General features: G+C 46.1%; 3 protein-coding genes and 1 pseudogene across 7 annotated transcripts; 1 reads left to right on the top strand and 3 right to left on the bottom strand.

The window, feature by feature from the left end:
* Nucleotides 1–310: 310 nt before the first annotated feature.
* LOC125539453 (Thioredoxin superfamily protein) lies at nt 311–7,171 on the top strand. Of its 4 annotated transcripts, none has more exons than XM_087544689.1 (5): nt 482–622; nt 4,778–5,126; nt 5,514–5,718; nt 6,021–6,046; nt 6,689–7,171. In XM_087544689.1, the coding sequence occupies exons 3-5, from the start codon at nt 5,557–5,559 to the stop codon at nt 6,906–6,908; spliced, it is 408 nt and encodes a 135-aa protein (XP_087400815.1). In that variant the 5' UTR covers nt 482–622; nt 4,778–5,126; nt 5,514–5,556; the 3' UTR covers nt 6,909–7,171. The 4 variants fall into 4 exon arrangements, with proteins under 4 accessions (XP_087400816.1, XP_087400815.1, XP_048558866.1 ...); XM_048702909.2 differs by having other exon boundaries at nt 4,769–5,122; XM_048702908.2 differs by having other exon boundaries at nt 4,769–5,126.
* Nucleotides 1,673–2,700, bottom strand: LOC147986368 (uncharacterized). Its single transcript, XM_087544691.1, has 2 exons — nt 2,015–2,700; nt 1,673–1,928 (listed from the first exon to the last, which is right to left on the bottom strand). The coding sequence occupies exons 1-2, from the start codon at nt 2,596–2,598 to the stop codon at nt 1,673–1,675; spliced, it is 840 nt and encodes a 279-aa protein (XP_087400817.1). The 5' UTR covers nt 2,599–2,700.
* A 676-nt stretch (nt 7,172–7,847) lies between the features above and the next one.
* On the bottom strand, nt 7,848–10,849 carry LOC147986367 (lysine-specific histone demethylase 1 homolog 3-like; annotated as a pseudogene). Its single transcript, XR_015617226.1, has 2 exons — nt 9,114–10,849; nt 7,848–8,779 (listed from the first exon to the last, which is right to left on the bottom strand). The product of XR_015617226.1 is annotated as a lysine-specific histone demethylase 1 homolog 3-like (transcript).
* Nucleotides 10,850–10,955: 106 nt separating this feature from the next.
* LOC125539441 (putative alpha-L-fucosidase 1) lies at nt 10,956–15,266 on the bottom strand. The gene is made up of 3 exons (XM_048702891.2): nt 14,673–15,266; nt 13,746–13,979; nt 10,956–12,113 (listed from the first exon to the last, which is right to left on the bottom strand). Exons 1-3 carry the CDS (start codon nt 15,215–15,217, stop codon nt 11,345–11,347), a joined length of 1,548 nt encoding a protein of 515 aa, XP_048558848.1. The 5' UTR covers nt 15,218–15,266; the 3' UTR covers nt 10,956–11,344.
* Nucleotides 15,267–17,560: the final 2,294 nt, after the last annotated feature.

Below are 17,560 nucleotides of genomic sequence, written 5' to 3'. Positions count from 1 at the left end.
GGGAGTAGCCTTGCAGTTCGCAGTTGAAAGGCAGAGGGGATCCAGCAGAGATCCCGGCAGGCACGCCGCGCCGATCGCTCGGCGGTTGCCGCTTTGCCAGTGAGTGAAACCGGAGACTCCAATTCAGTTCTAGCTTCGCTTTCCTTCCAGTTTTCAGTGCTGTGTGTGCTAAAGACTGACCGTCTCGTGGTCGTACTTACTCCGACGTACACGGGGCGTCGCAACGTTCGACTGAGGGTGGACTTGTCCTCTGCCCCTTCAAGTGTGCCAGTGCTGGGTGCGGAGCCGAGAAAAAAAAATACTCCTAGAAGAGAGAAGCATCGTCCATCTCTTTCCCTTGCCTTTGTTCCCTCTTCCTCCCTCCTCCTGCTGACCCGACCCGACCTACCAACCCGCCTTCCCCACCGCAGCAGCTCGGAATCTCCCCTCGCCGTCCGCCCGCCCCACGGCCGCCGCCGCGCCGTGCCTCGCCGCCGACGCCCCCGTCCCGTGCCGCCTCCTCCAAGCACCCCCGGCCCGGCCCCTCACGGCGCGTCCCCGCCGTCCCCCCCTTTCGCTCGTCGGGGCGCCGCGTTCCTGCTGCCTCCGCCCCGTCAGCGGTCCCCGGCCGCCGGTTTCCGAGGTACGAGCTTGTTTCCGCCCAGTGATTAGCTGAGCCCCGCCGAGCCTCCGCGATTTCCGGGCGTGCCGGTGCGCGCCATCTAGATCCGCCCCTAAACTGTCAGTTGTCGCCCCGACAGCCTCTCCACCTAAACGAGGTGGGAACCCGTGTTTCCCCCGCTTTCCATATAGCATTCTGCCGATCGATCGATCGAAGCGTGCGCACTCAGTCTCGTTCCACTTCGAGCGGGGTATTCATGGCAAATGAGGTCACATGCTTGAGCAAGTGTCCGTCCGATGATGGCAACTAATTAAGAATTTGGTTGGTTCCAAGTAAATGAAAACCAAGCGCACGTGATGCCGTAGCTCATCGTATTCTTGTTCTGCTGTTGAATCACGCAAGCCAACCTAGGAGAACCTGAATGAAATACAACATATTTTTTATCTTGACACTTTGTTTTTCATCCTTCTTTTGCCCGTGAGAATCGATTTTAACCCCCCCAGCTCACGCGCCTTTGATCTTAAGCCCCTCTGTTCGTTTGCCTTTCTCTGACCCCCCCCCCCCCCCCCCCCAGTTCTGTCTACTTGTTGCTGGTACCCCCCTTTGGCATTGTTAACAACTTTGTTAGTATATAACTAACATATAGAAATAGGAATAGACAAAAGTACCCCTCTGTTTGAAAGGCACATCTCTGTACCTTGTCCGAATTTTCAAACATGCTCCACAAAATATTTTGGCCAAATAAGAAATGACATGATTTTCTAAAGCTGTGTGCTATGTTTCAGAAAAAAAAGTGACATGATTTTGCTGTAATCAATAGGCTTCCACACAAACAGACTGGAAATAATATAGGGTCACAATGATTCAATGATAGCATAGAGAATAATTCAGCCATGTTCTATAGGACTTCATGACAGCAAAATAAGTGAGTCTTTACCTCACATACATAGGAAATAAAAGTGAGTCTCTACCTCACTTACAGAGCAAATAAAAGTGAGTTTGCATCTCACATACACAACAATAAAAGTGAGTCTCCACTAACAGCCAAGTTCATCACAGCCACAAACAAGCTCAGAGGTCGCTTAATTTCTTCCTCTTAGGTGTCATTTTCTTCTTCTTTCCTTTTGCTGGAGGTTTTGGTGGTGGGGTAGCAGCTTGGCTCCTTGTGACAGGTCCAGGACTAGCTTGAGCTGCAGCTTGGCTTCTTGTGACAGCTCCAGGACTGCTACAAGTGGCATCATTCTTGCTCTTGGTTGGTGTAGATGGAACGGCATTGCTAACGGAAACATCAAACCATGGAGATGGATTCTTTTCCCCCCTACTTTTCCTACAAAAAGAAGCAATTAGAACTATTTTCATGTAAAAGAACCATGGTATTATAGATAGAAAACAGCAACAAGTACTACTATGTACCTTTTCTTTGTTCCATTTTGAGGACAACCAGCTTCTCTATGTCCTATCTCCCCACATTTTTTGCATTTGTTCAAGGATCCTTTCCTTGATCCACCTTCCCACCAACTCTTTATCCTCTGTTTTCTTGTTCTTCCAGCACCTTTCTTCTTGCCTATTGGAATTGGTGGACGCAACACAAAGCCTGTGTCCACGTGTGGCCATTGATTCTTGTCCGTAAGGGGCTCAATTACACCTTCATATGCTGCCCTAAATCTGCTAACTGAGTAGTACTCATGTACATAGTCCTCCATGTTAACAAAGTTGCGAGCTTGCAAGACATTTATGAAGGCTAGTGCATGGTCGCAAGGCTTGCCCGTGTGCTGCCATTGCAAACATGTACACTCATGTGTGAGAGTTTTGACCACATGTCTTTCATCCTCTTTGTTAGCATTTTTCACTTCCCCACTCCAATCAGCTGATGCTTTAGCCTTGAGATGACCTAGTCCTCGAGTCTTTGCATTTAGTTGGTGTATGACAAATGGAAGTATTATCCCTGTAAATCTTTCTCCAATCATTCTTCTTTTTCTAAATAGTTCCATAATCATCTCTCTAATCTTGTCAGCTAGCTGAACAATCGGCAAGTCCTTGATATCTCGCACCCAAGCGTTGAAGCACTCGGCGAGATTGTTATTTATGTAGTCACACTTGATGGCTGTACTTACCCCGGATGTGGTGATTCGGGTCAGGATCGAGCGGCCAGGAGCCGGCCGCTCGTTCTGTCTATTTAGTGGCCGGCCGCTTTTTAGATTTCAGGTTCTAAAATTGAGAAGTATTTACCCCGGATGCCACTAGCAAGTGAATACCCGTTCGCCGTCTTTTCACTAGAAACGAACGAGCTGCTTCGCCCTCGCGCACGACCGACAGGAATCGAGCCTCCCAGGAAGGCAGGAAACGCAGGCTAGGGTTGGCCGCCGCCGCCCGCGCCAGCGAACCTCCACCCTCCACCCAGGTACAGCTTCCTCCCTCTTCCTCTTGCTTCTCCTGTTCCCGGCGGCCCTGGTCCAGCCGGCCGGCCGGCCGCCGGCTCCGGCTCCGGCGCACCGGACCTCCTCCCTCCTAGTACTTCCTTCCTCCTCCATCTTCCCTCTTGCCCGTTCCTCCCCTCATCACGGCGGTCCTCGTTCGTGCTATGTTGGCTGTGTTACGTTCCTACCAGTGCAGTGTCTGATGTCACCATCTTGTTGCCATCAGCAATGCTATCAGGTCTCCATTTTGTGCTGTTATTGTTTGTGAACCTCAAAAACCAACGAATGGTTTCTTTTCTTCATCCATGGTGTTGCTCAGTATTTCCTTGGAATTTAAGCTCAAAGTCCCAACCAAAAATTCAGTCTGTTTCATCTAATATCATGCTTCGGTTGCTCCCCTGTCACGCTAATGTCACAACTACTCCCTCCGTTCCTAAATATAAGTTTTTGTAGAGATTCCACTATGGATCACATTCGGATGTATATAGATGCATTTTAGAGTGTAGATTCACTCATTTTGCTCCGTATGTAGTCCACATAGTGAAATCTCTACAAAGACTTATATTTAGGAACGGAGGGAGTAGTATACTTTGAAGGCTAGTGGACTGATAGTTTTGTTTGACAACTACTGCAACTGAAGTATCTGAAATTCCTTGCAGCCCTCTGTACTGAACGTATTGGTGTTATTGTGAAACATTGCATTTGCTGTATTTTGTCACCAGTGTTCATTATTCACTGGTGACTTTGTCAGTAACGGTTCTGGGCAGCTTCTTTCTATTGATATCACTTGCTTGTTGCATTTCTACCGAGATTGATCATCTTTCGGCTTGTAGATTTAGCAAAGCCATGAGTCGCTGCCTGGCAACTTGCAAGCAAAGCCTTTGCTAATCTGTATGCTTGTTTCGTTATGTCATCCAATCTTTGGAAGACCCCATTTTCCTCTCCTGAATGAACAAGCAAAAGCAAAATCATGTCATATTTTTCCTGACTATAAACTGCAGCGTAATTGACATGTTTCATCAATTGTCAAGCTAACCTTTGATTAACATCCTCAAGCCCAGCTGAAGGGAGTCGTACATTTTTTATTTTTAGATAGGTTTGAACAATTGCTTGATAAATGACAGTATGGTGCATCAGTGGTTTATCCCACTGGATAGATTTCTTGCCGAAAACATTTCCAAAATTGCCTGGGTTTCAGCTTCAGTGAATGTCTTGGCCGTGTCATGGAAGAAGAGAAATTAAACAAAAACACACAGAATGAGACGTCATGGAAAGCTGAAGAGGAAGAGAACGAAGATACCATGAACACTATTCGTAGTAGGATAGCAGATGCTTGTCTTGCGATAGCAACATAGGTTAGCTATGTTGATGGAGGTCATCATCATGTGAACAATATGTATTTTCGATGGTGCATGCCTTTTGTAATATTATTATGGGGTCAATATCTATTTATATGTAATATGCAACATCAAAGTATAGTCTTTGAATTGCATATGTGTTAGCTATGAATCATCTTCATTGTCACAAATTTTCTTTGCAAAAGGGTCGTTCCGCCTACCAATGTACAGATCACTGCTTTACAGTCAATTAGCATATAACCATATTCACTCATGGCCCAGGGGCATTACAGACAATCCACAGCCAAATCTACAATTTCACAGTTGTTTCAACCAAACAGCTTCCTGCTTTTCCACAGCTAGAAGTTCACAGCAGCTTTCTCAAAGCTCAGAGCTCACAGCAGCTTTTTCAGAATTTGCAGCTCAACCAAACACAACCTCAGTCCGTGTGAGAGAGAAGCCTCTCGCCGGCTGCTGCCTCCCTCCCTGCTGAGATCTCAGCCGCGCCGCGCTCCCTCTTCCACCGCCTTCCTGTCGAGATTGCCACCGCCTCCCCGTATTGCGTGGCGCCACCACAGCCTCCGCTTTCTCCGTGGAGCTCTGAGCCGCCAAGTCCATAATTCACAAATTGGTGAAGTCCACATAATGGAGCTCAAAAGCCACTGACACTAAATAGACTTGGCTCGGGGCAGAACTGAGTGGCTAGGACGCCTCCCAGACCCCTTCACCACCGAGCCCGCCCTCCCGGTGGGGCATTGACACAGCTGGTAGGTAAGGTTTCTTCCTTTTCTTTTCTTGCTTGTATGTTCTGTTGCATGATTTGGGCAGTCCTTCAAACCCTAGGTTTTGGGATGGGTGGGGACCACGCAAAGAATTGATGCGAAACTTTGATGCTTGAAGAGATTGTCATAATTTTCGATACCTGAGAACGTAAATTTTCTGTTAGTCATTTTGAGAAGCAACAATCCAATGTTATGCCTATGAGCTATATATTGCTCGCTCACCCAGTTGGTTGGTCTGCCCCTGACTGGTGAGATCGGTTGCAAGCGGTGTGGCATCCGTGACCTCTTCCTCGTTCTAGTGGAGGAACTGCCCTTAATTGCCAGGATTTATAAGGGTTTTGTATACTGTAATCCTAAATCCTTGCTCCAACTGCAGGCTTTTGAGGGATTATAGCCGCAGAAGAAACCTGGCGGGTGGTATGAGCGCCGAGGCAGGCAACGGGAAGGAGGAAGCCAGGAAGACAGGTTTGGAGGGCACCGGACTGCCCCTTCCAGGTGGCTCCCATGGCAGCGTGCGATGCGCTGGCAGCGACCCGCAGTTGAGACAGATGCTTGATTCCCTCAAATCCTCCAAGTCTTCAGTAAGTGTAGATGTTACCTCTACGCGCCTTCGCTTTTTTATTTAATAGCACACATGGTGAAAATACTGATATGCATGCCGGACTACCTCGGTTTAACTGGCACTGGCAGATACGATACTGAGATAGTAAAACCATGTTTCTTTTCTGCCACATGATATCCAGAAAATGAGCACGAAAGGTAAACAGGCATGAGCCTTAAAAAGTAGATTTGTTACTAGAGTATCGATGATCTTTCGAATCCATGGAAATTTGTCACCTGGAAGTTTGTTTTGATTGAACTCTTTGGCTTTGTTCCATTGCAGGCCGTGATCAACTATGGCGCCTCATGGTATGTAACCTTCTTGCTATGTACCTTTTGTTTCTTCTTGCATTGAGAACCTTATACTGTAACTACTAGCAACTACTAAAGATTGTGCATCAATCTTTTGACTGCTTGATGACTTGATACTATTCTTCCCAATTGAGTAATAATCAGTTGTTGCAGTACTATGTCTATCTTATGTAATTCTGCAGCCATTTTAGGATGTATGTGGAGAGTATACAACACACACAGCTAATTATTGAGATTCATATGAGCTAAGCTTTTCCAATGCAAGCTTTATGTCCTAAAGTGGTGAAATCTGCATATGTACAATGCAAGGTGCTTACAGGGTGCTTGTGAAAATGGCTGGTTTTTTATTTAAGCACCGGTGCTTATTTGTATAGAACAGGCGCTTACTTAGGCACCTCTTCTGTAGAAATAAGCACTGACGCTTAAGAAAATTTGGTTTATTAATTATGAGCACCTTGCATTGTACATGGTCCAAGTTATCTACTACTAGCTGTGTATCTAAAGTTTGTTTCATTACATGCTGTATAATACGTACTAGTATGTTGCATAGCTTAGCGGTCTGCCTATCACTACTGTTCGTTAGTGAGAATACATTCCTCATAATGTGATTAACTCGACTCATTCCTGTCGATTACCCAGGTGCGGTGTTTGCAATCAGATTCTTCCACCCTTCTACAAATTCAGCAACGAATTCAAGAATCTTACTTTCGTCTATGCCCATGTTGATGAATGCCCCGAAACAACTCAGAACATACGATACACCCCGACCTTCCATTTTTACCGGGATGGAGAAAGGGTGGATGAGATGTTTGGTGCAGGGGAAGAGAGGCTACGGGATCGGTTGTGGTTGCATTCGTGATTTCTAGGCTTTGGCTTGCAGTGCTGCTGTTTTCATGTACTTAGTTATGCACTGTACCTCGGATTTATCCTTTTTCTGAAGTCTTGTTTGATGTGGAAAGGAAGGGCAATGTTAAACTGATTAGCGTGTTGCTAGTTTCTCTCCCAGGCAGAAGCCATTATTTTTCATTATTTACTCGCAAAGCATTTTACACTGTAATTGAACCATGACTGTAATACATCAGCAACTAATGCTGCTAGTGATGGAAGTGGGTTGTTCTGGTATCTATAAACATGCGCTGCCTGCAAATCTGGGTGCTACTGAAGAGGAGCATTTTCACTCGCAGCTATTCAAAGACCGGGGCACTGAGCACACACTCAGTCAGCGGTGACTAGTGATTGCACGATTGGACATTGTTGTCGTTAGGCGTACAATTGCTGCCAAATGATAAACACCAATGAACACCGCAAAGGAAAGGCTGGCTGATCCTTGAAGCTTTGTCTAATACTGAATTGCTCAAATTGCAGCAATTACCAGCTGTTACACGATTCATGGCCATTCATTCAGAGTATATCAACTGTCAAATATGCCAAATAAACTTGTACTCCCTCCGTTCCTAAATATTTGTCTTTTTACATATTTCAAATGAACTATCACATACGGATGTATATAGACACATTATAGAGTAGTCACTTGTTGAAATCTTTAGAAAGACAAATATTTAGAAACGGAGGGAGTAGTATATAAGCAGAAGAAAATTTACAACTAAAAAACAGCAGACATGTTTCCTTTTCAATTATCTGAAGTTCATGCACACCAGCTAACCAACTTCTCCCATTTGAACAACCTTCTTCAAGGGTAAGCCGTAATGGTACAAATAAATTAGATGTTACGCAAATTTGGATGCCCTACCCGAAATCTAGATAGTGGCATCATCAAACCATCACCAAACATGAGGCATGAGATTGTGAGCACATCTTGAGAGGCTCCATCCAAATGAATCTCCAAGCAAAAGTATGATTGAACAACAAAGACAACCAACTCTATCAAATTATGTACATCCAGGCTCCTAACAGAATCAGTAGTCAGGGATCATGATTTAGCAGAAGGTTGGGGTTTAGAAACCCGCACTCTCAGCTTCGAGGGGCCAGATTTAGTTCTACTGTTGTTCCGGTCCGCCTTAATGGAAGCAATCACAGCATCAGCCCCAGGACCAAGACCTTTCCTGCCAACTAATTTCACGCCCAGTGTTTCACAGAGGTAATGCAGCCTCATCTCATCACCCCCTCTAACCTCTCTTAGCTCCATAGCCTGCTGCCGCAATAGTAATGTATACACATAGAGCTGCTGCTGCTGGTTGAAATGTGACTGTAGCTGCTGAAACAACGATTTGTTTGAGTGGTGCTGCTCTTTTTTCCCTCCTTCGGTCGCACTTTTCTTCTGAGGGCCACCCAGTTCCACCTTCAGAATGGCTGGAGATTTGGGATCCGAGGCTTTTCCGCCAAAAATGACAGAGAAGCTCCCAAATTCCAAGTCTGGTTGCCTAAACAGGTCTACTAGCAAGGTAGCACAAGCTTGAGCATTTGTAGATGGGCTTTTTACTACTTTGGTCTTTGTTGCTCGGGCGGTGGCATGGATATTGATGTTAGCAGCTTCTCGTACGCCAGTAATAAATGCTCCATGCATCGTTGCAGGGTAACGCCTTGTGGTGGCTTCTCCAGCAAAAAACAACCGGCCGTCTCCAACACTTTCGGCTAATATGTCATAGTCGTCTCCAGATGCTCCAACAGCAACGTGCGAATATGAACCTAGACTGAAAGAGTCTGTGCCCCATCTAGTACAAACACTCTGTAGAGGATCTGGTACCTCAACTCCCTGTGGTTCATAGATACCTGCAACATACAAGCTTCACTTTTTAGACAGAAACCATTTTTGAGCAGTTAAATTCATTGGTACAATATGAATGAACACTACACATTTCAGTGCAATTGCCTATGTGAACGGAACTAAGAATCTGTTCTAGTAATCAGTTGCGAGAGGTATTGAATACCTTATATACTCTGTTACTCCCTCCGTTTGGAAATACTTGTCGGAAAAATGAATGTATCTAGATGTATTTTAGTTCTAGATACATCCATTTTGGCGACAAGTATTTCTGAACGGAGGGAGTACTATATAGCAAAAATGTAAAATTTGATGATAGAAACTATCACATTGAAGCCTTACCTCTTAGTATCTGAAGAACTGAGCTGACAGCGTCAGTTGGAGGCGTGGTTTCAAAGTTGTGGGCAGCCTCACCAGCAACCAAAGCCATCAACAATGGACCACCAGCCACTGTTGCATAGCTATAGAACAGAAAGAATTCCCCTCGACGACTTGGATTTTCAGTCAGATGTCCAAAGGTATCAAGGTCGGTGCTCCAAAAAACATGAGGAAACAACATCGCGACCTTGTTTAACAACCCAAAGCCTAGTTTCTTGATACTATCAAGCTTCCTTTGTGGCAGCTCAGGTACAAACTTGATACCCCCATTTTTCAGAACCCCAAGTGGCACAGTGCACAGCGCCATGTCCCCTTCATACACCTGACCACCATTGACAACCACCTGCACGCCATCCCCTCCATACCGTATAGTGTGCACTGTCCTCTCGTAAACAATGGGCACATTCTCTGCCAGGGCCTGTACAAGCCTTCCATTGCCACCAGGCAAGAAGCAGTGATCCCCACCCATGTCATACGGATCGTCCTGGTCCCAGAATGCAAAGCTAAGCCTTGAAGATAATCCTGCATTGGCATACTCCAGATTTGCTATATGCCAATTGAACAAGTTTATCTCCTCCTCTGAGGAGATACCCCCATCAGACTGCCGTAATGTCTCGAGCGCCGCCCCAAGAGAGATATCCATCGCCACATCCCCCATGGCTGCCCGCAGGTGGCTGGCATTATCAAGAAACTTGTTATATGTTCCCTCCACTTCCTTATCCACCTCCGGATCAACTGGCGACCCATCCGGCCGATACAGTGGGCACTTGTCTCTGATCTTATGCATCGGCAAGCCGAGCTGCTTAGCCACAACACCGAGAGGGTTCCCAAATGTGCCGGTAAGCACGCTGCCACCGAGGTCAGCAGCAGCTGAGTGCCCACCACCCTCCATCTTCTTCGTGTACACGCGGCCACCGCACCTCTTGCGTCCCTCCAATACAATCACTTTAAAGCCGGACGCCAGCAAGTGCCGTGCCGCGGCGAGCCCAGCAAGGCCAGCGCCGACAACGATGACAGTGTTGGGCCTGGTGGGCTCCTTGGGGAGGCGCTCCTTGATGGCGGGGGCGACGCCGAAGTTGACGTGGCCGTGGGAGACGAGGAAGTTGTAGGCGGAGGTGAGGAGGTGCTCGCAGTGGGGCGGGATGAGCGAGGCGAAGGGCTCCTTGGCGAGCCATGAGTTGAAGGTCTCGCGCCACCTGGTGAGGAGGTGGTTGCGGATGAGGATGTAGTTGACCTGCTCGATGCCGCCCACGTCCGAGACCACCCCCGCCTCGATCTCCTCGTCGGTGAGGGAATCCGCCGGGAACCCGGCGGTGAGCGCGGTGACGGCCTCCGCTGTCGGCTCCCGGTTGATCACTATGATGTCGTCCGCGGCGGAGGGGGGAACTGGCGGGTGGGGAGCAGGGGAGGCGGCGGAGGGGACTTTGCGGCGGAACCCGGTGCGCTTGCGCTTGCTGGGGCTGGGAAGGGCGGGGATGTGGAGGGCGAGGGTGGGGGCGGGTACCGGGGGCGGGGTAGGGTTAGGGTTAGGGTTTGCGGGAAGGGAGGCGAGGGGAAGGAGGGTGCTGGGCTGTTGCTGGTCGGACATTATCGCCGGCGGCGGCGGCGAGAGCGGCTCCGCCTGCTCGATAAATCTGGGGTTTACACGGGGGCCGTGCAAGGCCGAGCCATGGGCGGCTGTGTGCATCTGTGAGGTGGAAGACGGCAAAGCAGCCAATTTACGCCTTCGAGTGTAGGATACGTAAAGCAGGGCGGTTTGTGAATTACCATCTTCAGAGACGCGGTCATACGGAAATTGACAATCACTTCACAGAAAGCAGAGTTCCTCATCACATTATTCAGCGTGTTCAAAAGAAAAATCACATTATTCAGGAACTAGTGTACAAGGTTTCTGATCACACCATTCTACAGCGATTTTTTCAGAACAAGAACTGGCCTGGGAAAGTACAAAGGATGATCAACCATGCTTGGTTGCAGAAACTAAATTTGTTACTTCAGAATGCTTCGAAGAACAATCCATACTGACGGAAAATATGTGCACACGTACCGCTTTACCATCGAACACCACGCGCTTCGTCTTCAATCGAATCGTAAGATATACACGGACACCATGTTGATCCCAAAACAAGGGCCAGGTGATGATGAAACATGACACTGGGAAATCTGAAGTGGCACTTCACAAACTGCGCTCGGGCTTACATTGCAGCAGTACTCCTGTTGGCAGCAGCATGGCCTCTCCTTAACATTATGACTTCACTGCTATTAGTATGGGATGGCTTCTCATGGTCTAAACCATATGCATCCGAGAAGGGGTCCATGAAAACGCCGACGAATGCAATCAGTGGGTCTGCACGTGCACTGTCGACACATAGCTTCAGGTACCGGGCTTCGACGGCAGGGAACCGGAGCAGCCTCTTGTACCCAATTGTCGTGCCTTCAAGAATTGTTTGCCACAGTCCACCCAGTAGGACATCCACATGGAACTCGATCACACGCTGGCCCATCTGGATAGGCTCCTGGAGCTGGAGCAAGTTGAAGGAAGTGGATCGCCCGAGGTCGAAGAGCATTTCCCAGCTTGTCTGCCCTTCCTGTGGTGCCCAGTAGGAGTATATGCTATCTCGGAGGGCGTTGGAGGGTGCAAACTGCAGGTTCTCCAACCCACCACGCACACTGCTTGCTGTGACAGTCGCGTTGGCAGCAAAGTTGTGAGAGAAAATTGTCTGTCGGATCTCGGTGAATTCCTGAAGGACTTGCATATCTTCGTCGGAAATAAGCCCGGATGAATTGGGAGGAACATTCAATATGAGGAGACAATTTCTACCAACTGATTTGTAGTATATGTCAAGCAGGGTTACAGCACTTTTTGGTTTCTCTGAGGCATGCCAGAACCATCCTGGCCTGATGGAAACATCACATTCTGCAGGAACCCATTCTTCACCAAATTGATCCCCACTTTGTGAGTATCTGGCAATAAAGTTGGCATGCCAGTCAGTAGACTAATTGTTTCTTAAAAGCAATATGCTTGTCAATGACAAGCGAACTCCACTTTCAGTAAACATCCCTCAAAATCAGAACACTGCAGGTTGTACAATTATGAGATGAGATGTCAATGCCAATACGCCATAGAGGCATAGTCTAAAAGTATATGAACCAACTACAGATTATTTCATGCCAATCATTTTCATGGCTGTCGTTGCTACACATAAGTAAAGGAATCAAGTCCACTAGTCCAATTTTTGGTTTAACAAGGGATTTTAACTTTGGAATCTGAATATGAATGAAATTTCATAGTTTGTAGCCATTCTTATAGCTCATTTCATTCTGAGGCAACCCAGTACGTAAATCACATCCCAAAACATGCTGTCTTGATTATGTTTTCTACTAAAGGAGGCACTGTAGTGGGTATTTTTCGGTCCATACATCCATTACCAAATTCTGCTAAATAATAGCACCCTAATTAAGTACTTTCAACCGCCTGATGCCATGAATGAAGCTTACCTTCGAAGTGAAGATAGCTGCAGTATTTATTTAGATCAAGTATTATCATTAGCTGTCTGTTTAGAGGTTATAGTTAGGTAGTACTTTGGAAGGACAATAGTTCCTCAAGATATGCTATCATTACAGTAGTTGGAAGCATTGGTACAAATGTAGTACTGTACTGGGAATGAAAGTTTAACGGTCCGTTCTCATGCATCTTCCAGTAAAGCTATGCAGCATCAGCTGTCTTCCAAATCAATAATTGCACTACAGTACTAATTTTTTCCTCATGCGAAACAGAGAAAAAAAATGGAAGCACGGTTATGTTAAATTATATTTGTCTCCTACTAAATGGGAAGATTATACATACCTTAATTTTTCTACAACTAAGGCATTTCGGCAGTTTGTCAAGAATCCGGAATCCACACAAGAAAAGCTATTGAAATTCCAAGTCTACCTATGGCTAAAGGTCTCATCCATGCTAGGATCTCAACAGAAGTACGTGACATAACCTCTGTGATTGTAAGCTGGGAGATAAGATCTAATGCAGGGTAGGATTTTTGACAAACACTCCAAATTTTTATATACAACCAAATACAATATAATTGTACATAATCCTTCTTTATTCTAAAACTAACGCCTAATGTAGAATCCACGTTAAGCCATGTCACCCTAAAAAGAACAGTTCATTAGATCTTGGTAGTAAAAGATGTCTCGTCGTGGAAAGACATGTCTCTTGGTGAAAATACTTCTTTACATGAAAAGACATACTGTAAAAGAATAAAAAGAAGAACAATAATTTATAGATTAACACATTACAAAATTCAATTTATAACTTCCCAAAAAATGCAACCATCGAGCCTTATTTGTGCTAGAAAACTATATACTACAATGTAACATTTCAATTTATTTATGCATTTCAAGGATGTTTATACTTTTTTAGCAATATGATGTTTATACTTTGCAGCTCTATCCTTAACAGACTACAAATTTTATATGTAAATGTTTTAAAATAGACTACCTAAAATATATAATAATAACCGCACTAAAGCATGGGCTTTACACTAATTAACAATAGTTATCACACCTTTTCCAATTAAGCAGGACTAAATCACTTACTCAGGAATGATATGTCCAATTGTCACAACAGTCTTGTTGAAAGGAGACCAGCAAGTACGGCCCGCAATCCCCGCCTCGTCTCCTACCCATCTAGTATCTGGTCCAGCATCTGAGAAGATAACCACCCTTCGCTGGAGCTGATGGATAAGCGCAAACCAGGCATCAAACATGTAATCCATGTACATGTCGTCGCCCTTTGCACCATCAAGCCAAACTTCCTCCACATCTCCATACCTGAACATATAAAAGGAAGAATTTATAGACTGCTTACAAACAGCTTAAGCACCAAGTCCACCACAAAACATAGGCAAAACATATGGGTACAATCCACACGCTCCACAATCCAGGTACCAAATGTACCACTGTTGATTATGTGTAATCAACCGAGTTCAAAGTAATGCATGAAGCAACATACTAGAAGCATATGCACAAAATGTTAATATCATCATAGAGATAAATTGCAGTAATTTTCACCAAGGAAACACCACAAGGGCCAAACTTCATGTTTTCAATCGAGCAGAACAATAAACACTGATCCAAGATCGTAATCCTGTAATGCTGTAAGAACAGATACTACGGTTTTCTGCAAAGGTCAAGAAGGAAGCCTTTTTCTTTTTTGAGTTTTCACTCCAAAACCACATCTTCAACGACCTGCATTCTAAACAGTGAAAAAAAAGCGCCCCATAGCGTCGCTAATAGCAAGCTATAGTGTTTTGAGGAATGCCTTGCTAAATAAATCTGTGTATAATGTCTCGCTAATAAGCACGCTATAGCATGCTAATAGCATATTTTAAGGGCCACACAATTTGGTCCTAGCACGCTATTTTTTACATTGATTCTAAATTCAGTAGTTCTCCTAAAAAATTGCAAATAAAAGATGGAGCAGCAATAACATTGTAGTAACTCGGATCACACAGATTGACACACCTGGTGAGCAATTCCGTCATTTGGCCCATGTAGTGCTCATTGTACGCGACCGTGTCGCCGTACACCGGCTCGTGGCGGTCCCACGGCGACAGGTACAGCCCCAGCCCGATCCCCTCCGCGCGCGCGGCGGCCGAGAGCTCGCCGACGACGTCCCCCGCCCCACCCCGCCACGGCGAGGCGGCCACCGAGTAGTCCGTCAGCGCCGACGGCCAGAGGCAGAACCCGTCGTGGTGCTTGGCCGTGAGCACCACGCGGCCGAACCCTCCCTCCGCCGCGACGCGCGCCCATTGGCCGGCGTCGAGCGCGGACGGCGCGAACACGGCGGGGTCGGCGTGACCGGAGCCCCACTCGGAGTCCGTGAAGGTGTTGGGCCCGAAGTGGATGAAGAGGGCCATCTCGGAGAGCTGCCACTGGAGCTGCGCGTAGGAAGGGACGGGCAGAATCGGGAGAGGCGGCGGTGTCGCCGTTGCTGCGACGGCGGCGGCGCCATGGCCGCACAGGAGTAGGTGGAGGTGAACAAGTAACAAAGCGATGGTGGTTGACATTTGGGAGAGAAGAGATTGTTCAGCGTGTGACCACGGTTGACTGATAAAGCCTACCAAGTGAACTTTATGCGAATTTTGCCACCTTCTCTGAGTCACCGCTAGGCCACCGAAAAGATTTTTATGTCAAATTAGCACATATGCCCGTGCATTGCAAGGGGAGTAAAAGTTAACATGTTCATCAGTGTGGCATGATAGTAACCAGATTCACGACAGGGAGACGCACATCAAATTCTAACAGACATATCAGTCAACCATTAATCACGCAACAACCCTTAACACCGATGCTAAGGATCAATTAGTTCTCCTTATAGTCCTAGCATCTACACTTAGTTAGCTTTACACCTCTATGCATCCAACTTATAGCAACACTGATTGACCTCGCTAGAACACGCGTCCGGCTTGCAGCAATAGCGGTCATCCTCGTTGTGTCCATGTGGCCGTCTTTGCTACGTTGTCTGTGTTACCTGTTGTCCTGGCAGCGTTTATGTAATACAACCGTCCAACTTCCCAATAGAAGGAACAATTTCCTCGTTTATTCTCCATCTGCAACTTTCCTGAGTGCACAGTGGCCCAGTGCCTAAATGCTGATCCCTCCTCTTTCTTTAGAAGAAGATTGAACAGTGAGCTCAGTGCTCAATGGGTGAATGTGAGTAAAATGGCTAGAGAGGCTTGTGTCTCAGAGGCCTCCGATGTGATTAGATGGGGCATGGGAGGGAAATCTTCTTTTACTACTAAATCAGTTTACTCTTTCCTGGAAAGGAACATTGCTGGATGCGATTATAGATGGATCTAGAATGCCAGAATACCTCTTAAGGTCCAAATATTTTTGTGGCAGCTGTTTTAAGACGCTGTCCTAACGAGAGATGTGATGAAGCATCGAGGGTGGAAGGGAAATCCTAAATGTTCTTTTTGTGATGGGCGAGAGACTGCTCAACACTTATTCTTTACATGCCCTGTTGCCAGGGTGACCTGGAGGACGGTGGCATGCATGTTTGGTACTGCACTGTGTCCCGATAACATTTGGCAAGCTTACGCATGGTGCTATACGTTCTTCCCTGGTGGGGAAATTTTTGTTGGAAATATGCCCTAGAGGCAATAATAAAAGGATTATTATTATATTTCCTTGTTCATGGTAATTGTCTTTTATTCATGCTATAATTGTGTTATCCGGAAATCGTAATACATGTGTGAATAATAGACACCAACATGTCCCTAGTAAGCCTCTAGTTGACTAGCTCGTTGATCAACAGATAGTCATGGTTTCCTAACTATGGACATTGGATGTCATTGATAACGAGATCACATCATTAGGAGAATGATGTGATGGACAAGACCTAATCTTAAACATAGCACAAGATCGTATAGTTCGTTTGCTAGAGTTTTACAATGTCAAGTATCCTTTCCTTAGACCATGAGATCGTGTAACTCCCGGATACCGTAGGAGTGCTTTGGGTATACCAAACGTCACAACGTAACTGGGTGACCATAAAGGTATACTACGGGTATCTCCGAAAGTGTCTGTTGGGTTGACACGGATCAAGACTGGGATTTGTCACTCCGTATGACGGAGAGGTATCACTGGGCCCACTCGGTAATGCATCATCATTATGAGCTCAAAGTGACCAAGTGTCTGGTCACGGGATCATGCATTACGGTACGAGTAAAGTGACTTACCGGTAACGAGGTTGAATGAGGTATTGGGATACCGACGATCGAATCTCGGGCAAGTAACATACCGATTGACAAAGGGAATTGTATACGGGGTTGCTTGAATCCTCGACATCGTGGTTCATCCGATGAGATCATCGAGGAGCATGTGGGAGCCAACATGGGTATCCAGATCCCGCTGTTGGTTATTGACCGGAGAGCGATCTCGGTCATGTCTACATGTCTCCCGAACCCGTAGGGTCTACACACTTAAGGTTCGGTGACGCTAGGGTTGTAGGGATATGTATATGCAGTAACCTGAATGTTGTTCGGAGTCCCGAGTGAGATCCCGGACGTCACGAGGAGTTCCGGAATGGTCCGACGGTAAAGAATTATATATAGGAACTGCTATTTCGTGAAGGAAATATGCCCTAGAGGCAATAATAAAGTTATTATTTATTTCCTTATATCATGATAAATGTTTATTATTCATGCTAGAATTGTATTAACCGGAAACATAATACATGTGTGAATACATAGACAAACAGAGTGTCACTAGTATGCCTCTACTTGACTAGCTCGTTAATCAAAGATGGTTATGTTTCCTAACCATGAACAAAGAGTTGTTATTTGATTAATGGGATCACATCATTAGGTGAATGATCTGATTGACATGACCCATTCCATTAGCTTAGC

Source organism: Triticum urartu, chromosome 2A (genome assembly GCF_056163025.1).
Source record: "Triticum urartu cultivar PI428250 chromosome 2A, HENAU_Tu73, whole genome shotgun sequence".
NCBI lineage: Eukaryota > Viridiplantae > Streptophyta > Magnoliopsida > Poales > Poaceae > Triticum > Triticum urartu.
Note: the sequence above shows the minus strand (reverse complement) of the source record. Positions and strands in the feature narration are given on the sequence as shown.